We start from the raw sequence: 27,639 nt of genomic DNA, 5'->3' as shown, positions 1-27,639 counted from the left end.
TATCACACCAGTCCTCAGGTCCTTACACTGGCTTCCAGTTAAATTTAGGATTGATTTTAAAGTACTTTTACTCATATATAAGTCACTAAATGACTTAGGACCGAAATATATTGCAGATATGCTCACTGAATATAAACAGACCACTCAGATTACTAGGATCGAGTCAGTTAGAAATACCAAGGGTTCACACAAAACAAGGGGAGTCCTCCTTTAGTTACTATGCCACCAGCAGTTTGCCTTGCCTTGCCTTTTCTCAACAAAAACAATGTTACTGCCTGTACATGGCACAATTAACTTTTAACCTTACAGCTGAATCAATGCAGTAACAATGTTAACTACCATTGACATTGTACCAAATGTTCAGACTGAATATACGAGAACTGGTCCTCTGTGTTTTTGGTTAGTCTGGTTTCTCCAAAGGTATTTTTACTCTAGTATCGGCATCTTACAGATTTTTCTTTATTTCCCACTGTTGCCTTTGGCTTGCTTGCTGTAGGTATGAAGACTAAAGCATTTAGCACCAACTATTAAAACAGTGATGTTTTTGACCATATAGGCACAACAGTATGTCTTTCTGTAAAGATTCTTTGAAATGTTATGTATTTCGAAAAATGTATAAATTTCTTACATTGATAGTTTGCATATTGCTTGAACATTTATATGTAAAAAAAAAAAAAGAAATTCTGTAGAATTATAATATTATAATTGTAAGTTATAATTAACAATTATAAACTATATAGCTCTATTTTTAGTTACTTTCTTCCTAGCTTCCATGCCTCTTCCCCTCTTGCGGGTGCGCGCATGTGGGCAGCTCCTGTAGCAGCAGGGGTGGTAGCCATGGTAGCGAGGGAGAGTGACAGTCGCCCAGCCAATCATATTTAGTAGCTGTGTTTATTGCAGCCCCGAGAGGACTACAGACACACAATTTTTATACTCTCCTTTTCAGAGTACTAACATTTTAATTATGTATTGGTATATAAAGACAGTTTAAACAAATTTGGGAAAAAAGTAGGAAAAAAAACCTGCCTACCCTGCCTTTAACTGCCTTTTTTTATACAGTCACAATTAAATATAATTGAAGGTATTTAAAAGTATGTTAGTAGATATATTATTATAAGTTGTACTATGCAGTAGAAAAAAAAGGAACACATTTTTTTTTTTTTAATCGGTGCTAAATAAGATAAAAGATAAAACTAGATACTACTAGATTAAAAAATAAAAAATTCTGTTGTCTTCCCTCTAGCCAAATAGGTAGGAAACCTTCAACACCCATAATGCACTAGGCATGTTGCCATCTAAGGCCACTCCCACCATTCTGCTATGGTTACGCTTGACCAGAGTCAAATAGCACCTTGCTTTAGTAGATAATACTTTTTAGCAAACTTTTAGTCATAATGGTGTCAACTTGTATTGTTCCCTCCCGGGTGTAATATTTCAAAGAGTAAATGTTTAGCAGGAGTGAGTTACTTTCGGTTTCCAGTGAACAATCCACCCCATTGTAGGCAGTGGTTAAAGGCTGTAAAGAATCATAAGTACAGAGAGAACACGCGGAAAATAATAAGGATATGATGAGATTCCGCACCTCTGAGCAATCCGTGTGTGTCTCGAACGAGCGGTTCAAGCACATTAACCAGAAAGTTACTCAGGTCATCGGTTGTCTTGTACCACTGTAACGCCTCCACGATGAATAAAGTTCTCATGACTCAGGCATCGTCTCAGCTCCACAATGAAAGCATTGCCTGTTTTTTCAGTACAGGAATTCGTTGTTTTCTGAAAAAGCAGAAGACAGAATACATTTACTTCAATAAACATGGCCTGTTCCTTTTAATGTCCAAATCCATTTATTGTGATAATCTAACTAAATTAGAAGGTAAGCACTATCAATCAAAGGGGATTATTTTTATTTTTATTTTTTATTAATGAATCATTCTGAAGACTGGAGTAATGATGCTGAATATTTATTTTTGCTATCACATGAATAAAATACTTTAAATAATAATAATAGATTATATATATATATATTAGATAGATGATAGATATAGACAGATATTTATAGTACATTCTGATATTGTAAAATAATATGCATTTTTAATATGAGTATCTGTTAAGATAATCCAGTTGCTGTATAGTCATGTTATTGACAGCATATTGAGGTCTACATACACATATGGTACTAAAAATCACACAGCTCACAAAACTTCAGTCATGATGCCTTACCCGCTGTTGAAACACTTTAATTTTCCGTTTCCCAACTCTTGATTCACGATCCAGACGTTTGTCATGCTGGAGGGAATGAGAAGAGAAGTGACTCGCCTCCAGGGTTACAGACAAATGAGATAAAGGGAAAATTAGCCACATACACTAAGTAGACATCGAAAACGCCTCTTTTACCGCCGCGGGTACCACGATTAAATCTTTGAAACTCTAAAGAATTAATAAAACGTCCTCACGATTAAACTCAAGTTCTCTCATTATAATCAACAACATTCACACGATGTAAAAAAAAAAACTTTAGTAATTGACAACTTAAGTGATTTTAAAGGGAACCTTCTTTACTTGCTTTTAAAGTAGGGTAACATCATATAGCCTAAAAAAAAAAATCCCAGTTTTTTTTTATTTTAGAAAAAAAAATCTGATTTATGATTTAAACCGATTTTTAAATCAATATTCAAATGACGAAGAAATTTTACAAAACAAGTTTTAATATAGTTCTTTATCATTCATTTAGCAGTCAAATTTATAACTGCAACAAGATGATTTAAAAAAAACAGTACTGTTATTACCTTAATGCTGGAAAGACCTTTATTTATTTATTTTATTTATTTATTTTTTTATACTAGCCCATCATGCATCTAACCAGCCACTCAGCTTTAAGAGCTGTTAAGATTAAAACTGCCAGCTCCGCAGTGAGTAAGTGTCATGGACGGAGGACCTGTTAATATATTTTCTAGTTTATATTTCCATCTCGTTATGCCACTGGTTTAGATTTTTTTTTTTTTTAGAACTTATTTGTAAATAGAGCAGCGACTTTCTGTGTGTCTACACCGGACTGTGTGTCTACACCGGACGCGAAAGTTGTCATCTGTGCCCCACAGCGAAAAGTGTGTCTAAACTTGATGACATCACACTATAGTGTCAAATCATCTGAACGCAGTGTCAGAACATTTCTTCATCAACAGAACGAGCATCAGTTCACTGATGGGGATCGAGTCCAGTGTATCCATCACTGTGTTCTGTTGTCTTTTGTTGGATCGTTCCACTTGTGTCCGGTGTAGGCCTGGCGTGCGTTTTTTATTGTTTTATTTTCCAGCCCTGCTTGTTTTAATGTTTTTATTAAATATCTGTATTGACTGCATGGTCATATTATCGAATTATTTACTGCCATGCGACCTACAAAAGTAAAGCTTGGCGAGTCGATGAACGAGCATCGCTGCAGGTTGATTTTTGGCAGATGTGCTGTGCTTGTGCAGCCGCGGTCGTCTTCATTTCGTCGGGTGAAACTTCTCTTTCACTCCGCATCAGAGTCTGTGAGAAGCAACAACTTCCCCTCCGCGCGCACTGATACCAGAAACACGCTCCGCCTTAACTCCATGGATAAAGTATTTCAGTATGTTTGAAATGTTATGTTCATAAAATAGCATATTAAATATAATAAAAAATAAAAAAAATAACAGGAGAGTTTCAAAGTGGCTTAAGCTATGTGTAAACTGTTTTCCCTATATCACATGCCAAACTAATAACATTGTAAGCATTACATCTTTAATTGCTGCTTTCTGCTATGAAAATTTTGTTTGTGATGAAAATAACAGTACATTTTTGTCAGTTATTTTATCTAAACAGATCGATTAACTTCAAGATTTCAAAATCAGATAGCATGCTGATAATGTAGCACTGTAAGATTACATTTGTTTGAATGCATTATTGCAAAAGCGATTGAGTGTGAATCTGTTTAAATTATGCTTTAACCCGAAAATAATCAGTAAAAGAAACAGACAAACTCTTAACATCCCGCTCGACTCTTGCAGTCAACCTTCTGATCAAGCTAAATATGTTTAACATGAATTCTTGCTGAAAATGCAGTTATATTATGGGCTGTTGGCATGAATTGTACTCGTGACGGAGCGCTCTTGGAGAGAGTGAAAACCACGACGCTCATATTCAAGTGTTTGTGCAAAAATTATTAATGTGCATTAATCACTTTAATTTTTTCATGATAATGAATCTATAATTTTTTAATTAACATAATATCGTGGTGTCTCACATAGGTACATTAAAAATATATCTACAGAAAGCTTGAAATGTTTTTTAAACAAAAACGAATTGTGTAATCTGTGATTGTTGCATTTCTCTCGTCGGAGAGAGCCAGCACTGTGAATATAGCCAAAACAACAGTCCTATATAAACCAGTTCTGCAAGTGAAAGCCTCATAAGACACTGTCCATATGAAAGAGCAATTCACACCTTTATCTCGACCCCCACAAGCCATGAATAACTACCCAAAACCCAACCCCCTCCAGCTGAACAGAATTCGGTCTGTGTTTTGGCTCTGAGGAACGGTGTGTTGCTGGGCTGAAACATGCCTGAACTCAGCAGCACTACTCTTTGTATTCATAATTTTCTCGCGGGACTCGCGCTCAGTGATGCAGCTTCAATGTCTGCGGTTTGACTTTACTGAATCAGATTGAGGCGAATACAACTTATTGATCATGAGCCCAACATTTAACAAGGCAGGAAAACATTCATTCTAACGGAAGGAAGACAAATTTCATTGAGCTAATGCTGTTAGAGAGAGAGAGAGAGAGAGAGAGAGAGAGAGAGAGAGAGAGAAACTAAAGAATAAACAAGAATTTTTTACAAGAATAAACATGATAACATATTATTAATTAATAAAAATAATTTAAGCAATTAAAACCTTTTTTTAAACTTGAATTTAAATACTAATAAACTAACTTTAAATTCTCAAGGAGTTTATAAGTAAAAAAGTTCTAAATGAACTTGTGTTAACAATATAATTAGAACTAACAATATAATTCGATTTTTTTAAATGAACAATTCCTGTATAAAATGGGACAGCAACCTAGTGGTTCTCAACCTTTTTTTCCAGCGGGCCGCACTATGGTCTAAGTGCAAGTCGCATATAATTTACATATTACGTCAGCAATAGAAACCAACCTGATTTATAACATTATAGCCTAACTATTATGATATATAATCTAGGGCTGTAGCTATCGAATATTTTAGTAATCGAGTATTCTACCAAAAATTCCATCGATTAATCGAGTAATCGGATAAAATGTGTTTTTGCTTAATTAAAGTGTAATATTAATTATGCAAGAGAAAATAAGACTCCTGGGTCTCTAATGAACAGCTAAATTTCCTTTTTTAGAAAAAATTTATTTTTTATTTTTAAATGCATAGAATGCAATGCATACATCAAAAATAAACATTTATTACCCATTGTTTCTCTGTCTGTACTTGTACTGTGAACAATGACAATAAAGTTGACAGATGAATTAAGTGCATTTAAGTGCCATTCAGTTGTGGTTTTAAATAAAGCATTTTCTGAGATGCACATTAAACATTAAACACATAAAACATTCATTTATCTTTTGTTATTGAAAATTAACCTAACTTTTTGGTAAGGGGATTTACTATTAAAAATAAAACATGGAAGAAATGTTGTGAGATTAAACCTTAAAAAAATAATGTTTTTTTTTTTTTTTAGTAGTAGGCTATGTACATTCTGCTAAACAATAGTCTTTAACCAGACTTTTATTTTGATGGGTTGACGTACCTTTACAGTTCTGTGTATGTGATGTGACGCTAGTGTTACTCAAATCAAACGGTCAAATGCTCATTCAATTCAAGTTTATTTGTATAGCGCTTTTTACAATACAAATCGTTACAAAGCAACTTTACAGAAAATTATGTTTCTACAATATTTAGTAGTAGCTAGTAGTTTGTGCACGTTTGACAGGATTTTAGAAAAATAAAAATAATAATAATAATACAAGACGTAGTCAGCTAGATGATGAACTATCAATATTATTAATTAATAGCAATTATAGGATGCAGTCACACATGTAGCAATAATTGTTAGTTCTGTTTGTTGATTCAAGATTAGCATCATCTGGGGTCCTCTGAGGGTCAGCATCATCTCTTCTCAGGTGTTCTGGATCCAGACTGGAGCTTGTGTAAATCCTAGTTACCACGGGATGTAAATCCCGTGGCAAAACATAGAAACAAAATAGAGACATCATTAGCATAGCTGCTGATCCAACAAAGTAAAATTAGTTTAACCCAAGCTAAAGAATAAAAATGCAGATGCAACTACACTCACAATTTAAGAGATACATTATTCGAATGCTTGGCGAAAGAGATGCGTTTTTAATCTAGATTTAAACAGAGAGAGTGTGTCTGAACCCCGAACATTATCAGGAAGGCTATTCCAGAGTTTGGGAGCCAAATGTGAAAAAGCTCTACCTCCTTTAGTGGACTTTGCTATCCTAGGAACTACCAAAAGTCCAGCGTTTTGTGACCTTAGGGTGCGTGATGGGTTGTAGCGTGGTAGAAGGCTAGTTAGGTACGCAGGAGCTAAACCATTTAGGGCCTTATAGGTAAGTAATGATAATTTGTAACTGATACGGAACTTAATAGGTAGCCAGTGCAGAGACTGTAAAATTGGGGTAATATGATCATATTTTCTTGACCTGGTAAGGACTCTAGCTGCTGCATTTTGGACTACCTGTAGCTTGTTTATTGACGAAGCAGGACAACCACCTAGAAGTCCATTACAATAGTCCAGTCTAGAGGTCATGAAAGCATGAACTAGCTTTTCTGCATCAGAAACAGATAACATGTTTCGTAGCTTGGCAATGTTTCTAAGATGGAAGAATGCGGTTTTTGTAACATTGGAAATATGATTTTCAAAAGACAAATTGCTGTCCAATATAACACCCAGATTTCTGACTGTAGAGGAAGTAACAGTACATCCGTCTAGTTGCAGATTGTAATCTACAAGATTCTGTGTGGTGTTTTTTGGTCCAATAATTAATATCTCTGTCTTATCCGAATTTAATTGGAGAAAATTATTTGTCATCCAATCTTTTATATTTTTAACACACTCTGTTAGCTTAGATAATTGGGAAGTTTCATCTGGTCTCGTTGAGATATATAGCTGAGTATCATCAGCATAACAGTGGAAGCTAATTCCGTATTTTCTAATAATATTACCAAGGGGCAACATGTATATTGAAAATAGAAGGGGACCTAGGACGGATCCTTGTGGCACTCCATATTTTACTGATGATAAATGAGATGACACCCCATTTAAGTAAACAAAATGGTAGCGATCGGACAGGTAGGATCTAAACCATCTTAGAGCCTGCCCTTGAATACCTGTATAGTTTTGTAATCGATCTATGAGTATGTCATGATCTATGGTGTCGAACGCAGCACTAAGATCAAGTAAGACTAGAAATGAGATGCAGCCTTGATCTGACGCAAGAAGCAGGTCATTTGTAATTTTAACAAGTGCAGTTTCTGTGCTATGGTGGGGCCTAAAACCTGACTGAAATTCTTCATACAGATCATTTTTATGCAGGAAGGTGCTCAATTGAGCAGACACAACTTTTCTAAAATTTTAGACATAAATGGAAGATTTGAAATAGGCCTATAATTTGCCAGTACACTAGGATCTAGTTTTGGTTTCTTAATAAGAGGCTTGATAACCGCCAGCTTGAATGGTTTTGGGACGTGACCTAAAGATAACGACGAGTTAATGATATTGAGAAGCGGTTCTTCGGCTACAGGTAACAGCTCTTTTAGTAATTTAGTGGGTACAGGATCTAATAAACATGTTGTTGGTTTAGATACAGTGATAAGTTTATTTAGCTCTTCCTGTCCTATATTTGTAAAGCACTGCAGTTTATCTTTGGGTGCGATGGATGAAACTGAAGTGTTAGACGCTGTAGAATCTACATTCGCTATTGTATTTCTAATGTTATCTATTTTATCAGTGAAGAAATTCATAAAGTCATTACTATTTAACGTTGGTGGAATATTTGAATCAGGTGGCGTCTGGTAATTTGTTAATTTAGCCACTGTGCTAAATAAAAACCTTGGATTGTTTTGGTTATTTTCAATGAGTTTGTGGATATGCTCTGCCCTAGCAGTTTTTAGAGCCTGTCTATACCTGGACATACTGTTTTTCCATGCAATTTTAAAAACTTCCAAGTTAGTTTTTCTCCATTTGCGTTCAAGACTACGAGTTACTTTCTTGAGAGAGTGAGTATTACTGTTATACCATGGCACAGTACGTTTTTATCTAACCTTTTTCAATTTGATGGGGGTGACTGTCATGACGTGACTGTCAGTGCAGTTCTGCAGATGTTGTTCATGTGTTCACGTCTTATTTAGTGAGACAGCAGACGCTGAAATCACTGGAGCGTCACGCGCTTCAGTGTGTTTAATAAAGGAAGACGCGCTTCTGCTCCATTCATTAACAGAGACATGCAGAACATGTAGGATTCATATTTAAATAGACTGTTCCAGCTTAATATTTAAAGATATTAGTCCATATCGGGATTTGATGTAAGTGCAATGACCTATTTTTGATTAATTCAGTCAAAATGTGGCAAATTCCGTGCCATTCCGCGCGGTAAACTGTAAATTCCGTTTTTATAACTGGATTCCGCGATTCCCTCCGGGTTTTCTGCATCGCGGAAATCATAGGGCCCTAGTTGTGGTATGCCAGCTCTATCTTGCAATGGACACACACCACAAAGTTCTCTTTACGTTTGCCCGCGCCCTCAAATCAAAACACTGCTGACTCCTTGCAGTATGAGATTTTGGATGCAGCGCTTGTGTCTCCTTCCGCTTTGTGGGAGACGTAAACACGTTGTGTCACGTTAAAAAAAATCATCGCGAAAGAACCTGACGTGAGATTTAAAATAAATTAAGAGGCTTCGAGGCTAACTCGAGTTACTCGAGGAATCGTTTCAGCCCTAATATAATCTATTACATTCAGTGAAATAAGCAATTCTACTAGTTGCGATTGTAACGCCTGTGTTATACTTTCCGCATGAGCAATCCGGACGCAGACACGGCCAGCGCGGATGCAGACTTCATCAATTTATACTTCTGAATGCGCAGGCTGATGGTCCGCTCTGTAATTGCCCAGAATTATTGCACATCTGACTGTCTTTATATTCTTTTATTGACGGATTGCACAGGTTCGAGTAGTACATGTGCAATTTTGCTTTTGAAGCCTACTGACCACGCGCACCTGTCCGTGCGGTCGTCTGCTCAGAGCCTCGGCACACACTCTCCAATGACTATTTTTACGTCACGCCTACCTAGCGTCCCATAGCGGACTCGCGGACGCAGAAAGTTTGACAGAGGCTTTAAGATGCAGGCTTGCATGACCTGATGCACAACATTTCAGAAAATGTGCGTTCACAAATGTAGCCTATTTTGATCCAAATATGGAAAACACTTTTGAATTTAATAATATGAGGTTCTCTCCAGAGATGTGTTGCCACATTTCTTCAATTAAGGATTGCTACGTAGTGTATGGTGTTTCTATTTGCCTGAACTTCTTCAAGTGAGTTGCGGGGCAAAAAAAACGAAGATCCAGCACTTCTCCTTCAATACTGATACTGCGACTATTCACAGTTTGTACATGTTCATTTGCTGGCATTTTTTTAATTTCTTTTTTTTTTCTCCCTCAAAAAACAAATTTGTCCATTCGGTGTCCATTCTGATGCACAATTTTAACTTAAAGGCAATTTACCTAATGGCTGTTGATGACTATTTGAATTTAATTCTGCCAAAGTGCGCGGTTGTATGTGTTCGTTAAATGCTTATGCTAGTGCTCATGTCTGAAAATAATATATGAAGAAAAAAACATTAGGATAAAGTTTAAATTTCATTAGTAGCATAATTAATTTTAATTGATGTAAAAAATAAAATATTACAAACTGATAAAGTTTTTTTATTTTTTTTTCAGCATGTGGTGTGGGCAGCATTTGAATTCGTGACGGGCTGCGGGTTGAGAACCACTGCTTTATTTCAAACATTTTTAAATCGTCCTCAGCTGAGCTTTGCGGGAGGCTGATCTGCGCCAAAGCGCCTGAAGTGAATGTAATGAACAAAGTCATTTTCAGATGCAATGAAAAAAAACAAAAAAACAAAACACACACTGGATAGCCTAGATTAGTCCCAGGCTCTGTTCTGAAGTAAAATAATTATAATTACTGTTAACCAAGAGTAACAAATTTTAATGGATTAATCGCCTATTTTCATTTGCTGAATGTTTTCTTTATTTTTTATTTTTTAAATACGCTAAAAAATAAATTAAGTTTGTCAGAGGAAAAAAAATATTTGAGTCGTGTATAGGTTTTATTTTAACGGATTAATCACCTATTTTCGTTTGCTGCATGTTTTTTTTTTAAACGCTAAAAATAATAAATCAGTTTGTGAGAGGAAAAAAATAGGCTATAAGAAAATATTTTACAACAAATCCTTTAAATTTAACAAATTTATCAGAACAAAACAATAATTAAAAATTAATAATATAATTCTAATGGTAAATATAATTGCAGTATATTATAATATAGGCTTAGTAATTAAAATAATAATAATAATAATAATTTAAAGCTAAGCATAAGGTAAGGTTGGGCTTTCTCAATCAGGAGAAATCCAAACGTTTCCATATTTGTGATGTTGCCCATTTGAAGATTAACTATTATTCATGAGGTAAATAGGCTGTGTGCGTTTCAGTATCGATGGAAAAAAAATCATAATTAACAATATGTCAAAGTGCTCACGCAAAATGTCTGGTGAACAACTGCTGTTTTCAGTGAATATGTACGCGAGGCACCAGCGCGATCAAACAGCTGAAACAAATAATTTTTGGTCACACATAAGGCATAATTCAAAAATGCAAAGTGTTGGTATTTTGAAAAATCAAAAATAATAACAGAGTTAATACTAATTATTGCTAAATGGTGGACCGTTACCATTTCGCTCTGCATATGGAACCTGAAGATTTTTTTAAACCAAGAATGAACCCGAAATGAAAATGAAATTAAAACATTTAGCTTATATATATACAACCCGAATTCCGGAAAAGTTGGGACGTTTTTTAAATTTTAATAAAATGAAAACTAAAAGACTTTCAGATCACATGAGCCAATATTTTATTCACAATAGAACATAGATAACATAGCAAATGTTTAAACTGAGAAAGTTTACAATTTTATGCACAAAATGAGCTCATTTCAATTTTGATTTCTACTACAGGTCTCAAAATAGTTGGGACGGGGCATGTTTACCATGGTGTAGCATCTCCTTTTCTTTTCAAAACAGTTTGAAGACGTCTGGGCATTGAGGCTATGAGTTGCTGGAGTTTTGCTGTTGGAATTTGGTCCCATTCTTGCCTTATATAGATTTCCAGCTGCTGAAGAGTTCGTGGTCGTCTTTGACGTATTTTTCGTTTAATGATGCGCCAAATGTTCTCTATAGGTGAAAGATCTGGACTGCAGGCAGGCCAGGTTAGCACCCGGACTCTTCTACGACGAAGCCATGCTGTTGTTATAGCTGCAGTATGTGGTTTTGCATTGTCCTGCTGAAATAAACAAGGCCTTCCCTGAAATAGACGTTGTTTGGAGGAAAGCATATGTTGCTCTAAAACCTTTATATACCTTTCAGCATTCACAGAGCCTTCCAAAACATGCAAGCTGCCCATACCGTATGCACTTATGCACCCCCATACCATCAGAGATGCTGGCTTTTGAACTGAACGCTGATAACATGCTGGAAGGTCTCCCTCCTCTTTAGTCCGGAGGACACGGCGTCTGTGATTTCCAACAAGAATGTCAAATTTGGACTCGTCTGACCATAAAACACTATTCCACTTTGAAATAGTCCATTTTAAATGAGCCTTGGCCCACAGGACACGACGGCGCTTCTGGACCATGTTCACATATGGCTTCCTTTTTGCATGATAGAGCTTTAGTTGGCATCTGCTGATGGCACGGCGGATTGTGTTTACCGACAGTGGTTTCTGAAAGTATTCCTGGGCCCATTTAGTAATGTCATTGACACAATCATGCCGATGAGTGATGCAGTGTCGTCTGAGAGCCCGAAGACCACGGGCATCCAATAAAGGTCTCCGGCCTTGTCCCTTACGCACAGAGATTTCTCCAGTTTCTCTGAATCTTTTGATGATGTTATGCACTGTAGATGAGGAGATTTGCAAAGCCTTTGCAATTTGACGTTGAGGAACATTGTTTTTAAAGTTTTCCACAATTTTTTTACGCAGTCTTTCACAGATTGGAGAGCCTCTGTCCATCTTTACTTCTGAGAGACTCTGCTTCTCTAAGACAAAGCTTTTATAGCTAATCATGTTACAGACCTGATATCAATTAACTTAATTAATCACTAGATGTTCTCCCAGCTGAATCTTTTCAAAACTGCTTGCTTTTTTAGCCATTTGTTGCCCCCGTGCCAACTTTTTTGAGACCTGTAGCAGGCATTAAATTTTAAATGAGCTAATTAAGTGGATAAAAGTGTAAAATTTCTCAGTTTAAACATTTGCTACGTTATCTATGTTCTATTGTGAATAAAATATTGGCTCATGTGATTTGATATTCCTTTAGTTTTCATTTTATTAAAATTTAAAAAACGTCCCAACTTTTCCGGAATTCGGGTTGTATATATATGCATAAATTTATTAATTTAATTTAAATTTATTTACTGTTTAATAAAAATAGCATGCATATGATCCTTTGTGTAAAGGTCTTTTAATTTTTGTTTAGTAGACTGTAGCCTAAGACTATCCTACATTTTAAAAATTAACAAATTGTAATTTTTTTAATGTTTTTTTTTTAAATGTTACAATGTTATATCATAATGTTATTGTTGTTTTACTTCCTGCTTTTATCTCATTTTACAATTACATTAATTTCGCAATCCGTCCCTTTGCGCCACCTGGCGGTAGTTTCGCGAATGATTTTAACACGCGACTGAATTACAGTTACCGCCGCAAGGCCCAGATAGGCTGGCCACCTACTGTAGTTATGTTACAGCATGTGATAAATCTTACAGACCTGCACAATGAGCTTATCTGAATAAAGTAGAAAGATTTGAGTAACAGATCAAAAGTGTCCCTGATCATGATTTATGAGGCAATGTTTTATACATCTCATTTATTCAGCAAAAAATCCTCAGAGAAATGTGATGTCTTGTGCCTATACAAGTGTTTCTCACAGTAAGCTACCTTGAATTCAGAAGTTCTGGAAAATGGGGCAAACTTTGGAAGGAACTACTTTTTTATACTTTTTTTTGCACCATGGCAGTATACATTAGCATCATTAGGAAAAGAGCTGCTCTGACATTCTATATTACATCTCCTAAGAAAATCTCTTTCGCAATGTAATTCTTGTCTTACCCTTTCTTCCCCAACCATGGTGTCTTCCCTCACTTTGTTGGTTGTGTCATCAGGGACGTCCAGCAGACTGACTGGTTTTCTGTCAATGTCCATCTCATATTGAATGAAAATTTGGGCATCCCCATCACTTCCAGACTGCTCTTCTGACTCTAAAACAACACAATCACTTTTGTTGACTTAGTTCAAAATTAATGCGTCAAAACAAATTATGAACGATCAAATCGGAGGGCTCTGTTTCCGTTAAATGATAGAATAAGCTCCAAGCGTTATATTATGTTAATGTTTCATTTGTTCAGCTGGGTTCAACAGTCTCAGAACCAAATTACAACTTATTGCTTAATTATTTGACTTTGATATTGATTAATGTATAAAAGTAATTAGGGAATCAATGGCAACATACATTTCCAAGACCTAGTATGTCTTAATGAAAAACACATTCATCCAAGATCTCATTAAAAAATACAGTAAAAAAAAAAAAAAAGTTAAATAGAAGTGATCTCACCTAATTTTTTCCTTTTTAGGCTGGGGACGTGGGAGTCTACTTGTTTGGCTTTTCGAGATGTGTCAGTGAGCCAGACACTCTTATGAGGACAGCCGGAGCCTCTGTTGAGCGGCCTGGTGTCTGCCTGCTTCTCACTGCTCTCTGCTTTTCCTTTCCTAACAGGAACTGGTCTCTGATAAACAAATCAACCAATAAATGTGCATGTCAGCTCCTATTAGTGTTAAAAGGGCCTTGCAGATTTTTAGGGTAGATGAACAAGAAAAAAAAACATACTGTTTTCTGCGCCGTCCGAAAGAAATGAACCACATCACGGACCATGGTACCGAAGTTATCATAAATTTTAACATATGGCCTCATCCAAGGAGGAAGCTGATTACGGGCTTCGAAGCCCCTGAACCTGGATTACAATTCCAGAACATTAATATTGGAGTGCATGCTTTCCAGTCAAATTGGGAATTGCTGTTCTATTAATTAGCGCTGACCTGTGATCACAGAGGAAGATGGCTCCGTAGTCTTCTCTGTGGCGGATCACTCTGCCAATGGCTTGATTCACAGCGCGATAGGCCTGCTGTCTGTACCACTCCTGCCTGGACAGATACTGAACTACAACACAGACAATAAGAACCTTTACATCATGATCTTAATCATCATTAAGTTCATCAAAAAAAAAAAAAAAAATAATAATCACTATGTATTGGGGAGTTGTACCACAGTATCAATATCAAAGCACAATATCTATTAAAAGGTATTATCTGATAAGAGACTTCCTTTCTATTATATCATATTTGATAAAACAATTTCTTTTGAAAAAAGATTTTAAGATTTTGTGATTTATGGATTTTTTTCCCCTCTAAATTAATTTGCATTTACTGCACACAAATTTTATTTGCAAACAAGGATAAAAACAGAAACATAAAATGGTAAATGGGTACAATATCTGCATTCCATAAAAGAAACACAGTTGAGCATTTTGAAGAGCAGGTACCTTCACTCCACTAATGTTATTTTTGCACATCTCGTCCAGATACTGCATTTTAAGCACCACCCTGGGGTCCATCATCGGGGGGAAGGGAAGTCCAGTGACAACAACACCTCGACAGTACGTGTCAGCAAAATCCAACCCTTCGCTTGACTTGGGGAAAGATGGAAAACAAGAAATGTGTTGATATTACTGGTGTCGGTTCATAAAAGTAATTTTATTGCATCAAATATTTATAGTCTCACCTTTCCTCTACATACAGCGAAGAAGCTTCCTCCGCTGGAGTTTGGGTCTTTCAGCTTGGCATAATAGCCATCAATCACCTGCAAGAGAATCCAATTTTAGAGCAGAACTGACTGAGAGCTTGTGCACATCAAGCTATGCTAGAATTTTGTTAGTATCTACCAGTGGGGATTTCTTTAAGACTGCAAGGGAAGCTCAGCTTCCCCTCTAATGTAAAAAAAGCAACGGTCAATTAAAGCTGCAAGCAGTGATGAACAGGCCCTCGCACCCGGGCTCACCGCCAGCGAGAGGCTTTAGTAAATTGGCGAACGGCGAGATATATGCATTTAAAGTCGTAAATATAAGTGGAATATGTCAAAATCATTTATATGTGCCAGTCTTCCTGTTGCCAGCAGGTGGTGCTATCATTATAATGGAATATTGGCCTTCAGATGTGTTCAGGCCAGGACTCTTATCACAAAATGTGAAGTTTGGGGAAGATCGGACATTTTATGCCTGAGTTACAACAACTTTTCCTGTGGCGAGACATCAAATTGTGTCATGGTGCCATGGACACACCCTTTAACAAAAACTCAAGATCTCCATAATTTAACATTGCACAGGCCTTAAGATTAGACTGACCATAAAAAATACATTAATGTCAAAAGATTTCTAGGAGTACTTTGTCACAGTGTAAAATATGCCACTTCCTGTTGCCAGCAAGTGGCGCTATGACTATAAGTGAATATGGGCATGTGGATCTGTTAAGGGCAGAAGTCTTATCTAACATGCGAAGTTTGGGGCAGATTGGACATTGTATGTCTGAGTTACAGCAACTTCCTTTTTCATGGCGAAACATCGAAAATTGTCAGGCCGCCATGGACACTCCCTTTAACGAAATCTTAAGATCTTCCCAATTTAACTTCGCAAAAGCCTTTAGATTTAACTGACCAAGTTTGATGGTGACCTGAATAAATCTCTAGGAGGAGTTCGTTAAAGTACAACCCCTGAAAATGCCAAAAACAACACCAATTTTGCAGAGGACATTCTAAATAACTGACTTCCTGTTTGGATTCGGATTTCGTACCAAGAGACTTTTTCGTAGATATTGGTGTGTTACATGTGTGTACCGATTTTTGTACATGTACGTGAAACATAGCTTGAGGCGCACTCCGTTGAAAGTGTATATGCACTCAGTTGAAAGTGTAAAGGTGGCGCTATCGAGCCATTTTGCCACACCCAATGGAATATTGGCCTTCAGATCTGTTCAGGCCAGGACCCTTATCACACATGTGAAGTTTGGGCAAGATCGGACATTTTATGCCTGAGTTATAACATCTTTTATTCCCATGGCGACACATCGAACTTCGTCACGGCGCCATGGACACGCCTTTTAACGAAAACTCAAGATCTTCACAACTAAACATCACACAGGTCTTTAGATTAAACGGACCACAAAAATAACATCGATGTCATAAAATGTCTAGGAGTAGTTTGTCGCAGTGTAAAATATTTCACTTCCTGTTACCAATAGGTGGTGCTATGACTATAACTGAATATTGGCATGTAGATCTGTTCAGGTCAAGAGTCTTATCCAACATGTGAAGTTTGGGGCAGATTGGGCATTGTATGTCTGAGTTACAGCAACTTCCTTTTTCATGGCGAAACATCGAAATTTGTCAGGCCGCCATGGACACGCCCTTTAACAAAACCTCAAGTCCTTCGCAATTTAACATCACAAATGGCTTTAGATTACACTGACCAAGTTTGGTGTTCATCTAAATAAATCTCTAGGAGGAGTTCGTTAAAGTACAACCCCTGAAAATGGCAAAAACAACACCAATTTTGCAGGGAAAATTCAAAATAACCGACTTCCTGTTGGGATTAGGATTTCGTACCAAGAGACTTTTTTGTAGGTACTGGTGTGTTACATGTGTGTACCAATTTTTGTACATGTACGTGAAACATAGCTCGAGGTGCACTCCGTTGAAAGTGTATAGGTGGCGCTATCGAGCCATTTTGCCACACCCGATGGATTATTGGCCTTCAGATCTGTTCAGGCCAGGACTCTTATCACACATGTGAAGTTTGGGGAAGATCGGACATTTTATGCCTGAGTTATAACATCTTTTATTCCCATGGCGATACTTTGAATTTTGTCACGGCGCCATGGACACGCCCCTTAACGAAAACTCAAGATCTTCACAATTTAACATTGCACAGGCCTTTAGATTATACTGACCATAAAAAAGACATTGATGTCAAAAAATTTCTAGGAGTAGTCTGTCGAAGTGTAAAATATGTCACTTCCTGTTGCCTATAGGTGGCGCTATGACTATAACTGAATATGGGCATGTAAATATGTTCAGGTCAGGAGTCTTATTAAACATGTGAAGTTTTGGGCACATTGGACATTGTATGTCTGAGTTATAGCAACATAATTTTTCATGGCGAATCATCGAAATTCGCCAGGCCGCCACGGACACGCCCTTTAACGAAAACTCAAAATCTTCGCAATTTAACATCGCAAAGGCCTTTAGATTAGGCATACCAAATTTGGTGTTGATCTGAATAAGTTTCTAGGAGGAGTTCGTTAAAATACAACTCATGGAAATGGCAAAAATGACACAAAATTTGCTCATAATATTAAAAATAACTGACTTCCTGTTGGGTTTAGAATTTTGCTCTAAGAGACTTTTTTGTAGGTATTGGAGAGTTACATGTGTGTACCGATTTTCATACATGTACGTGAAACATAGCTCGAGGCGCACACCATTGAACATGTATAGGTGGCGCTGTCGAGCCATTTTGCCACACCCACTTCTGAAACCCATATCAGATGTACATTTTCGCCGGTTATGAGGTGTGTGCAAAGTTTCATGACTTTTTGAGTATGTTTAGGCCCTCAAAAATGCGATTCATCCTGGAGAATAATAATAATAATAATAATAATAATAATAATAATAATAATAATAATAATAAACGGAGCAATTCCAAGAGGGTCCTCACACCATCGGTGCTCGGGCCCTAATAATAATAATAATAATAATAATAATAATAATAATAATAAACGGAGCAATTCCAAGAGGGTCCTCACACCATCGGTGCTCGGGCCCTAATTAAAACTGCAAGCAGCGATGAACGGGCCCTCGCACCCGGGCTCACCGGCAGCGAGTGGCTTTAGTAAATAGGTGAACGGTGAGAAATATGCATTTAAACTCATAAATATAAGTAGAATATATCAATGTTTATTCCATATATGTTCCAATCATTATAATGGAATATTGGCCTTCAGTTGTGTTCAGGGCTGCACTCTTATCGAACATGTGAAGTTTGGGGAAGATCAAACATTTTATGCCTGAGTTACAACAACTTCTCTTGCTGTGGCGAGACATCAAATTTTGTCATTTTTGCCATGGACACGCTCTTTAACAAAAACTCAAGATTGCCACAATTTAACATTACACAGGCCTTAAGATTAGACTGACCACAAAAATACATTAATGTCAAAAAATCTCTAGGAGTAGTTTATCTCAGCGTAAAATATGTCACTTCCTGTTGCCAGCAGGTGGCGCTATGACTATAATTGAATATGGGCATGTAGATCTGTTAAGGGCAGAAGTCTTATCTAACATGCAAAGTTTGGGGCAGATTGGACATTGTATGTCTGAGTTACAGCAACTTCCTTTTTCATGGCGAAACATCGAAATTTGTCAGGCCGCCATGGACACTCCCTTTAACGAAATCTCAAGATCTTCCCAATTTAACATCGCAAAGGCCTTTAGATTTAACTGACCAAGTTTGATGCTGATCTGAATAAATCTCTAGGATGAGTTCGTTAAAGTACAACCCCTGAAAATGCCAAAAACAACACCAATTTTGCAGAGAACATTCTAAATAACTGACTTCCTGTTTGGATTTGGATTTCGTACCAAGAGACTTTTTCGTAGATATTGGTGTGTTACATGTGTGTACCAATTTTTGTACATGTACGTGAAACATAGCTTGAGGCGCACTCCATTGAAAGTGTATATGCACTCAGTTGAAAGTGTATAGGTGGCGCTATCGAGCCATTTTGCCACACCCAATGGAATATTGGCCTTCAGATCTGTTCAGGCCAGGACCCTTATCACACATGTGAAGTTTGGGCAAGATCGGACATTTTATGCCTGAGTTATAACATCTTTTATTCCCATGGCGACACATCGAACTTCGTCACGGCGCCATGGACACGCCTTTTAACGAAAACTCAAGATCTTCACAAATAAACATCACACAGGTCTTTAGATTAGACTGACCACAAAAATAACATTGATGTCATAAAATTTCTAGGAGTAGTTTGTCGCAGTGTAAAATATTTCACTTCCTGTTGCCAATAGGTGGCACTATGACTATAACTGAATATTGGCATGTAGATCTGTTCAGGTCAAAAATCTTATCCAACATGTGAAGTTTGGGGCAGATTGGACATTGTATGTCTGAGTTACAGCAACTTCCTTTTTTATGGCGAAACATCGAAATTTGTCAGGCCACCATGGACACGCCCTTTAACGAAACCTCAAGTCCTTCGCAATTTAACATCGCAAATGGCTTTAGATTACACTGACCAAGTTTGGTGTTCATCTGAATAAATCTCTAGGAGGAGTTCGTTAAAGTACAACCCCTGAAAATGGCAAAAACAACACCAATTTTGCAGGGAAAACTTAAAATAACCGACTTCCTGTTGGGATTAGGATTTCGTACCAATAGACTTTTTTGTAGGTATTGGTTTGTTACATGTGTGTACCAATTTTTGTACATGTACGTGAAACATAGCTCGAGGTGCGCTCCGTTAAAAGTGTATAGGTGGCGCTATCGAGCCATTTTGCCACACCCGATGGAATATTGGCCTTCAGATCTGTTCAGGCCAGGACTTTTATCACACATGTGATGTTTGGGGAAGATCGGACATTTTATGCTTGAGTTATAACATCTTTTATTCCCATGGCGAGACTTTGAATTTTGTCACGGCGCCATGGACACGCCCCTTAACGAAAACTCAAGATCTTCACAATTTAACATTGCACAGGCCTTTAGATTATACTGACCATAAAAAAGACATTGATGTCAAAAAATTTCTAGGAGTAGTCTGTCGAAGTGTAAAATATATCACTTCCTGTTGCCTATAGGTGGCGCTATGACTATAACTGAATATGGGAATGTAAATATGTTCAAGTCAGGAGTCTTATTAAACATGTGAAGTTTTGGGCACATTGGACATTGTATGTCTGAGTTATAGCAACTTCATTTTTCATGGCAAATCATCGAAATTCGCCAGGCCGCCACGGACACGCCCTTTAACGAAAACTCAAAATCTTCGCAATTTAACATCGCAAAGTCCTTTAGATTAGGCATACCAAATTTGGTGTTGATCTGAATAAGTTTCTAGGAGGAGTTCGTTAAAATACAACTCATGGAAATGGCAAAAATGACACAAAATTTGCTCATAATATTAAAAATAACTGACTTCCTGTTGGGTTTAGAATTTTGCTCTAAGAGACTTTTTTGTAGGTATTAGAGAGTTACATGTGTGTACCAATTTTCATACATGTACGTGAAACATAGCTCGAGGCGCACACCTTTGAACATGTATAGGTGGCGCTGTCGAGCCATTTTGCCACACCCACTTCTGAAACCCATATCAGATGTACATTTTCGCCGGTTCTGAGGTGTGTGCAAAGTTTCATGACTTTTTGAGTATGTTTAGGCCCTCAAAAATGCGATTCATCCTGGAGAATAATAATAATAATAATAATAATAATAATAAACGGAGCAATTCCAAGAGGGTCCTCACACCATCGGTGCTCGGGCCCTAATTAAAGCTGCAAGCAGCGATGAACGGGCCCTCGCATCCCGGCTCACCGGCAGCGAGTGGCTTTAGTAAATAGGTGAACGGTGAGAAATATGCATTTAAACTCATAAATATAAGTGAAATATATCAATGTTTATTCCATATATGTGCCAATCTTTCTGTTGCCAGCAGGTGGCGCTATCATTATAATGGAATATTGGCCTTCAGATGTGTTCAGGCCAGGACTCTTATCGAACATGCGGAGTCTGGGGAAGATTGAACATTTTATGCCTGAGTTACAACAACTTCTCTTGCTGTGGCGAGACATACAATTTTGTCATTTTTGCCATGGACACGCTCTTTAACAAAAACTCAAGATTGCCACAATTTAACATTGCACAGGCCTTTAGATTAGACTGACCACAAAAAATACATTAATGTCAAAAGATTTCTAGGAGTGGTATGTCGCAGCGTAAAACATGTCACATCCTGTTGCCAGCAGGTGGCACTATGACTATAACTGAATATGGGCATGTAGATCTGTTAAGGGCAGAAGTCTTCTCTAATATGTGAAGTTTGGGGCAGATTGGACATTGTATGTCTGAGTTATAGCAACTTCCTTTTTCATGGCGAAACATCGAAATTTGTCAGGCCGCCATGGACACGCCCTTTAACGAAACCTCAAGTCCTTCGCAATTTAACATCGCAAAGGCCTTTAGATTTAACTGACCAAGTTTGATGTTGATCTGAATAAATCTCTAGGAGGAGTTCGTTAAAGTACAACCCCTGAAAATGGCAAAAACAACTCCAATTTTGCAGAGAAAATTCTAAATAACTGACTTCCTGTTTGGATTCGGATTTCGTACCAAGAGACTTTTTTGTAGGTATTGGTGTGTTACATGTGTGTACCGATTTTTGTACATGTACGTGAAACGGAGCTCGAGGCGTGCTATGTTGAAAGTGTATAGGTGGCGCTATCGAGCCATTTTGCCACACCCGATGGAATATTGTCCTACAGATGTGTCCAGGCCAGGACTCTTATCAGACATGTGAAGTTTGGGGAAGATCGGACATTTTATGCCTGAGTTATAACATCTTTTATTCCCATGGCGAGACATCGAACTTCGTCACGGCGCCATGGACACGCCCTTTAACGAAAACTCAAAATCTTCGCAATTTAACATCGCAAAGGCCTTTAGATTAGGCATACCAAATTTGGTGTTGATCTGAATACGTTTCTAGGAGGAGTTCGTTAAAATACAACTCATGGAAATGGCAAAAATGACACAAAATTTGCTCATAATATTAAAAATAACTGACTTCCTGTTGGGTTTAGAATTTTGCTCTAAGAGACTTTTTTGTAGGTATTGGAGAGTTACATGTGTGTACCGATTTTCATACATGTACGTGAAACATAGCTCGAGGCGCACACAGTTGAACATGTATAGGTGGCGCTGTCGAGCCATTTTGCCACACCCACCTCTGAAACCCATATCAGATGTACATTTTCGCCGGTTCTGAGGTGTGTGCAAAGTTTCATGACTTTTTGAGTATGTTTAGGCCCTCAAAAATGCGATTCATCCTGGAGAATAATAATAATAATAATAATAATAATAAACGGAGCAATTCCAAGAGGGTCCTCACACCATCGGTGCTCGGGCCCTAATAATAATAATAATTAAAGCTGCAAGCAGCGATGAACGGGCCCTCGCACCCGGGCTCACCGGCAGCGAGTGGCTTTAGTAAATAGGTGAACGGTGAGAAATATGCATTTAAACTCATAAATATAAGTGGAATATATCAAAGTTTATTCCATATATGTGCCAATCTTTCTGTTGTCAGCAGGTGGCGCTATCATTATAATGGAATATTGGCTTTCAGATGTGTTCAGGCCAGGACCCTTATCACACATGTGAAGTTTGGGCAAGATCGGACATTTTATGCCTGAGTTATAACATCTTTTATTCCCATGGTGACACATCGAACTTCGTCACGGCGCCATGGACACGCCTTTTAACGAAAACTCAAGATCTTCACAACTAAACATCACACAGGTCTTTAGATTAGACTGACCACAAAAATAACATTGATGTCATAAAATTTCTAGGAGTAGTTTGTCGCAGTGTAAAATATTTCACTTCCTGTTGCCAATAGGTGGCGCTATGACTATAACTGAATATTGGCATGTAGATCTGTTCAGGTCAAGAGTCTTATCCAACATGTGAAGTTTGGGGCAGATTGGACATTGTATGTCTGAGTTACAGCAACTTCCTTTTTCATGGCGAAACATCGAAATTTGTCAGGCCGCCATGGACACGCACTTTAACGAAACCTCAAGTCCTTCGCAATTTAACATCGCAAAGGGCTTTAGATTACACTGACCAAGTTTGGTGTTCATCTGAATAAATCTCTAGGAGGAGTTCGTTAAAGTACAAACCCTGAAAATGGCAAAAACAACACCAATTTTGCAGGGAAAATTCAAAATAATCGACTTCTTGTTGGGATTAGGATTTCGTACCAAGAGACTTTTTTGTAGGTATTGGTGTGTTACATGTGTGTACCAATTTTTGTACATGTACGTGAAACATAGCTCGAGGTGCACTCCGTTGAAAGTGTATAGGTGGCACTATCGAGCCATTTTGCCACACCCGATGGAATATTGGCCTTCAGATCTGTTCAGGCCAGGACTTTTATCACACGTGTGAAGTTTGGGGAAGATCGGACATTTTTTGCCTGAGTTATAACATCTTTTATTCCCATGGCGAGACTTTGAATTTTGTCACGGCGCCATGGACACGCCCCTTAACGAAAACTCAAGATCTTCACAATTTAACATTGCACAGGCCTTTAGATTATACTGACCATAAAAAAGACATTGATGTCAAAAAATTTCTAGGAGTAGTCTGTCGAAGTGTAAAATATGTCACTTCCTGTTGCCAATAGGTGGCGCTATGACTATAACTGAATATGGGCATGTCAATCTGTTCAGGTTCGGAGTCTCATCAAACATGTGAAGTGTGGGGCAGATTGGACATTGTATGTCTGAGTTATAGCAACTTCATTTTTCATGGCGAATCATCGAAATTCGCCAGGCCGCCACGGACACGCCCTTTAACGAAAACTCAAAATCTTCGCAATTTAACATCGCAAAGGCCTTTAGATTAGGCATACCAACTTTGGTGTTGATCTGAATTAATCTCTAGGAGGAGTTCGTTAAAATACAACGCATGGAAATGACAAAAATGACACAAACTTTGCTCATAAAATTAAAAATAACCGACTTCCTGTTGGGTTTCGGATTTTGCCCCAAGAGACTTTTTTGTAGGTATTGGAGAGATACATGTGTATACCAATTTTCATACATGTACGTGAAACGTAGCTCGAGGCGCACACCGTTGAACGTGTATAGGTGGCGCTGTCGAGCCATTTTGCCACACCCACTTCTGAAACCCATATCAGACATAAATTTTCGCCAGTTCTGAGGTGTGTGCAAAGTTTCATGACTTTGAGCATGTTTAGGCTCTCAAAAATGCGATTCATCTTAGAGAAGAATAATAATAATAATAATAATAATAATAATAATAATAATAATAAACGGAGCAATTCCAAGAGGGTCCTCACACCATCGGTGCTCGGGCCCTAATAATAATAAACAAAGCAGATACAAGAGGGTCCTTGCACCTCGGTGCTCGGGCCCTAATAATAATAATAAACAAAGCAGATACAAGAGGGTCCTCACACTTCGGTGCTCGGGCCCTAATTAAAGCTGCAAGCAGCGATGAACGGGCCCTCGCACCCGGGCTAACCGGCAGCGAGTGGCTTTAGTAAATAGGTGAACGGTGAGAAATATGCGTTTAAACTCATAAATATAAGTAGAATATATCAACGTTTATTCCATATATGTGCCAATCTTCCTTTTGCCAGCAGGTGGCGCTATCATTATAATGGAATATTGGCCTTCAGATGTGTTCAGGGCTGCACTCTTATCGAACATGTGAAGTTTGGGGAAGATCAAACATTTATGCCTGAGTTACAACAACTTCTCTTGCTGTGGCGAGACATCAAATTTTGTAATTTTTGCAATGGACACGCTCTTTAACAAAAACTCAAGATTGCCACAATTTACCATTACACAGGCCTTTAGATTAGACTGACCACAAAAAATACATTAATGTCAAAAGATTTCTAGGAGTAGCTTGTCGCAGCTTAAAACATGTCACTTCCTGTTGCCAGCAGGTGGCGCTATGACTATAACTGAATATGGGCATGTAGATCTGTTAAGGGCAGAAGTCTTATCTAACATGTGAAGTTTGGGGCAGATTGGACATTGTATGTCTGAGTTACAGCAACTTCCTTTTTCATGGTGAATCATCGAAATTTGTCAGGCCGCCATGGACACGCCCTTTAACGAAACCTCAAGATCTTCGCAATTTAACATCGCAAAGGCCTTTAGATTTAACTGACCAAGTTTGGTGTTGATCTGAATAAATCTCTAGGAGGAGTTCGTTAAAGTACAACCCCTGAAAATGGCAAAAACAACGCCAATTTTGCAGAGAAAATTCTAAATAACCGACTTCCTGTTGGGATTCGGATTTCGTACCAAGATACTTTTTTGTAGGTATTGGTGTGTTACATGTGTGTACGCATTTTTGTACATGTACGTGAAACGGAGCTCGAGGCGCGCTATGTTGAAAGTGTATAGGTGGCGCTATCGAGCCATTTTGCCACACCCGATGGAATATTGGCCTACAGATGTGTTCAGGCCAGGACTCTTATCACACATGTGAAGTTCGGGTAAGATCGGACATTTTATGCCTGAGTTATAACATCTTTTATTCCCATGTCGGGACATCGAACTTCGTCACGGCGCCATGGACACACCTTTTAACGAAAACTCAAGATCTTCACAACTTAACATTGCACAGGCCTTTAGATTAGACTGACCACAAAAAAGACATTGATGTCATAAAATTTCTAGGAGTAGTTAGTCGCAGTGTAAAATATGTCACTTCCTGTTGCCAATAGGTGGCGTTATGACTATAACAGAATATGGGCATGTCAATCTGTTCAGGTTCGGAGTCTCATCAAACATGTGAAGTTTGGGGCAGATTGGACATTGTATGTCTGAGTTATAGCAACTTCATTTTTCATGGCAAATCATCGAAATTCGCCAGGCCGCCACGGACACGCCCTTCAACGAAAACTCAAGATCTTCACAATTTAACATCGCAAAGGCCTTTAGATTAGGCATACCAAATTTGGTGTTGATTTGAAGAAATCTCTACGAGGAGTTCGTTAAAATACAACACATGGAAGTGACCAAAATTACACAAAATTTGCTCATAATATTAAAAATAACAGATTTCCTGTTGCGTTTAGAATTTTGCTCCAGGAGTCTTTTTTGTAGGTATTGGTGTGTTACATATGTGTGCCAATTTTTCGTGCATGTACGTGAAACATAGCTGGAAGGCTGTTGATTTTCTTAGTATAGGTGGCGCTGTCGAGCCATTTTGCCACACCCTCTTCTGAATCCTATATCAGACGAAAATTTTCACTAGGTTTGACGCGTGTGCAAAGTTTCATGACTTTCTGAGCATGTTTAAGCCCTCAAAAATGCGATTCATTCGGGAGAAGAAGAAGAACTAAAGCTGCAAGCAGCGATGAAAGGGCCCTCGCACTCGGGCTCACCACCACCCAGTGCCCATAGGAGGAACAGTGAACGTTGGGCCATATGCTTATAAAATAGTAAATATTTGTGCCACATTTCCTGCTGCCAACAGGTGGCACTATGATTATAACTCAGTATTGACATGTAAATGTCTTCAGGCCAGGACTCTTACCAAACATGCAAAGTTTCGGGCAGATCAGACAAGTCATGTTTAAGTTAGTATAAAATAATTCATTTCCTGCTGCAAGCAGGCGGCACTATACTTATAATTGAATATTGGCCTTTAGTTGTGTTCAGGCCAGTACTCTTATAAAACATGTGATGTTTGGGTCAGATGGGGAATTTTATGCATGAGTTACAACAACTTCCTCTTTTATAGTATTAATAGCATCGTTTTGCTCATACTAAGTGTTGCTAGAATGTTTGAAAATATTTCTAGCATGATTAACACACAATGGTATATTTTACTGTGTTGCAAATAGTGCATAAAAGTGTTAAAAATGACACTTCCTGTTGCAAGCAGGTGGCGCTATGACTATAACCGAATATGGGCATGTTGATTTATTTATGACAGGACCCTTGTCAAACGTGTGAAGTTTGGGGCAGATCGGACATTGCTTGCCTGAGTTAAAGCATCTTCTTTTTTCACTGCATTAGTAGCATGCTTTAGCACTTAGCTAAGTGTTGCTAGCATGTTTTAGTATGTATCTAGTATGTTGCAAGCCTATTTAACACTTGTTTACACTTTTAATATGTTCCTAGGAGTGGAGAAGGGTAGGGTCTCGGTTGACCAGGTGATAGGACTGATGATTACCTTCTCAGGAAGCATCGTTTCAGGTTCTTCCAGGCTTTCCTCAGGGGCGTGACACCAGGACAGGGCGTCGGCCTTGATGTTTTTGGCCCCTGAGCGATACGAGATGGAGAATTTGAAGTGAGTGAAGAATAGCGCCCAGTGGGCCTGCCTTGGATTTAGCCTTTTAGCCAT

At 38.0% G+C, this 27,639-nt stretch overlaps 1 protein-coding gene across 1 annotated transcript; it reads right to left on the bottom strand.

Annotated features, from left to right (window-relative positions):
• Positions 1-300: 300 nt before the first annotated feature.
• Positions 301-27,639, bottom strand: LOC132140179 (regulator of telomere elongation helicase 1-like). The gene is made up of 9 exons (XM_059548989.1): positions 27,469-27,639; positions 15,180-15,257; positions 14,941-15,087; positions 14,438-14,553; positions 14,229-14,352; positions 13,956-14,127; positions 13,454-13,602; positions 2,218-2,283; positions 301-1,770 (listed from the first exon to the last, which is right to left on the bottom strand). Exons 1-9 carry the CDS (start codon positions 27,637-27,639, stop codon positions 1,648-1,650), a joined length of 1,146 nt encoding a protein of 381 aa, XP_059404972.1. The 3' UTR covers positions 301-1,647.

The sequence above is a fragment of the Carassius carassius genome, chromosome 5 (genome assembly GCF_963082965.1).
Source record: "Carassius carassius chromosome 5, fCarCar2.1, whole genome shotgun sequence".
Taxonomy (NCBI): domain Eukaryota; kingdom Metazoa; phylum Chordata; class Actinopteri; order Cypriniformes; family Cyprinidae; genus Carassius; species Carassius carassius.
The sequence above is the reverse complement of the archived record's forward strand: the minus strand, read 5'-3'. Positions and strand labels throughout refer to the sequence as shown.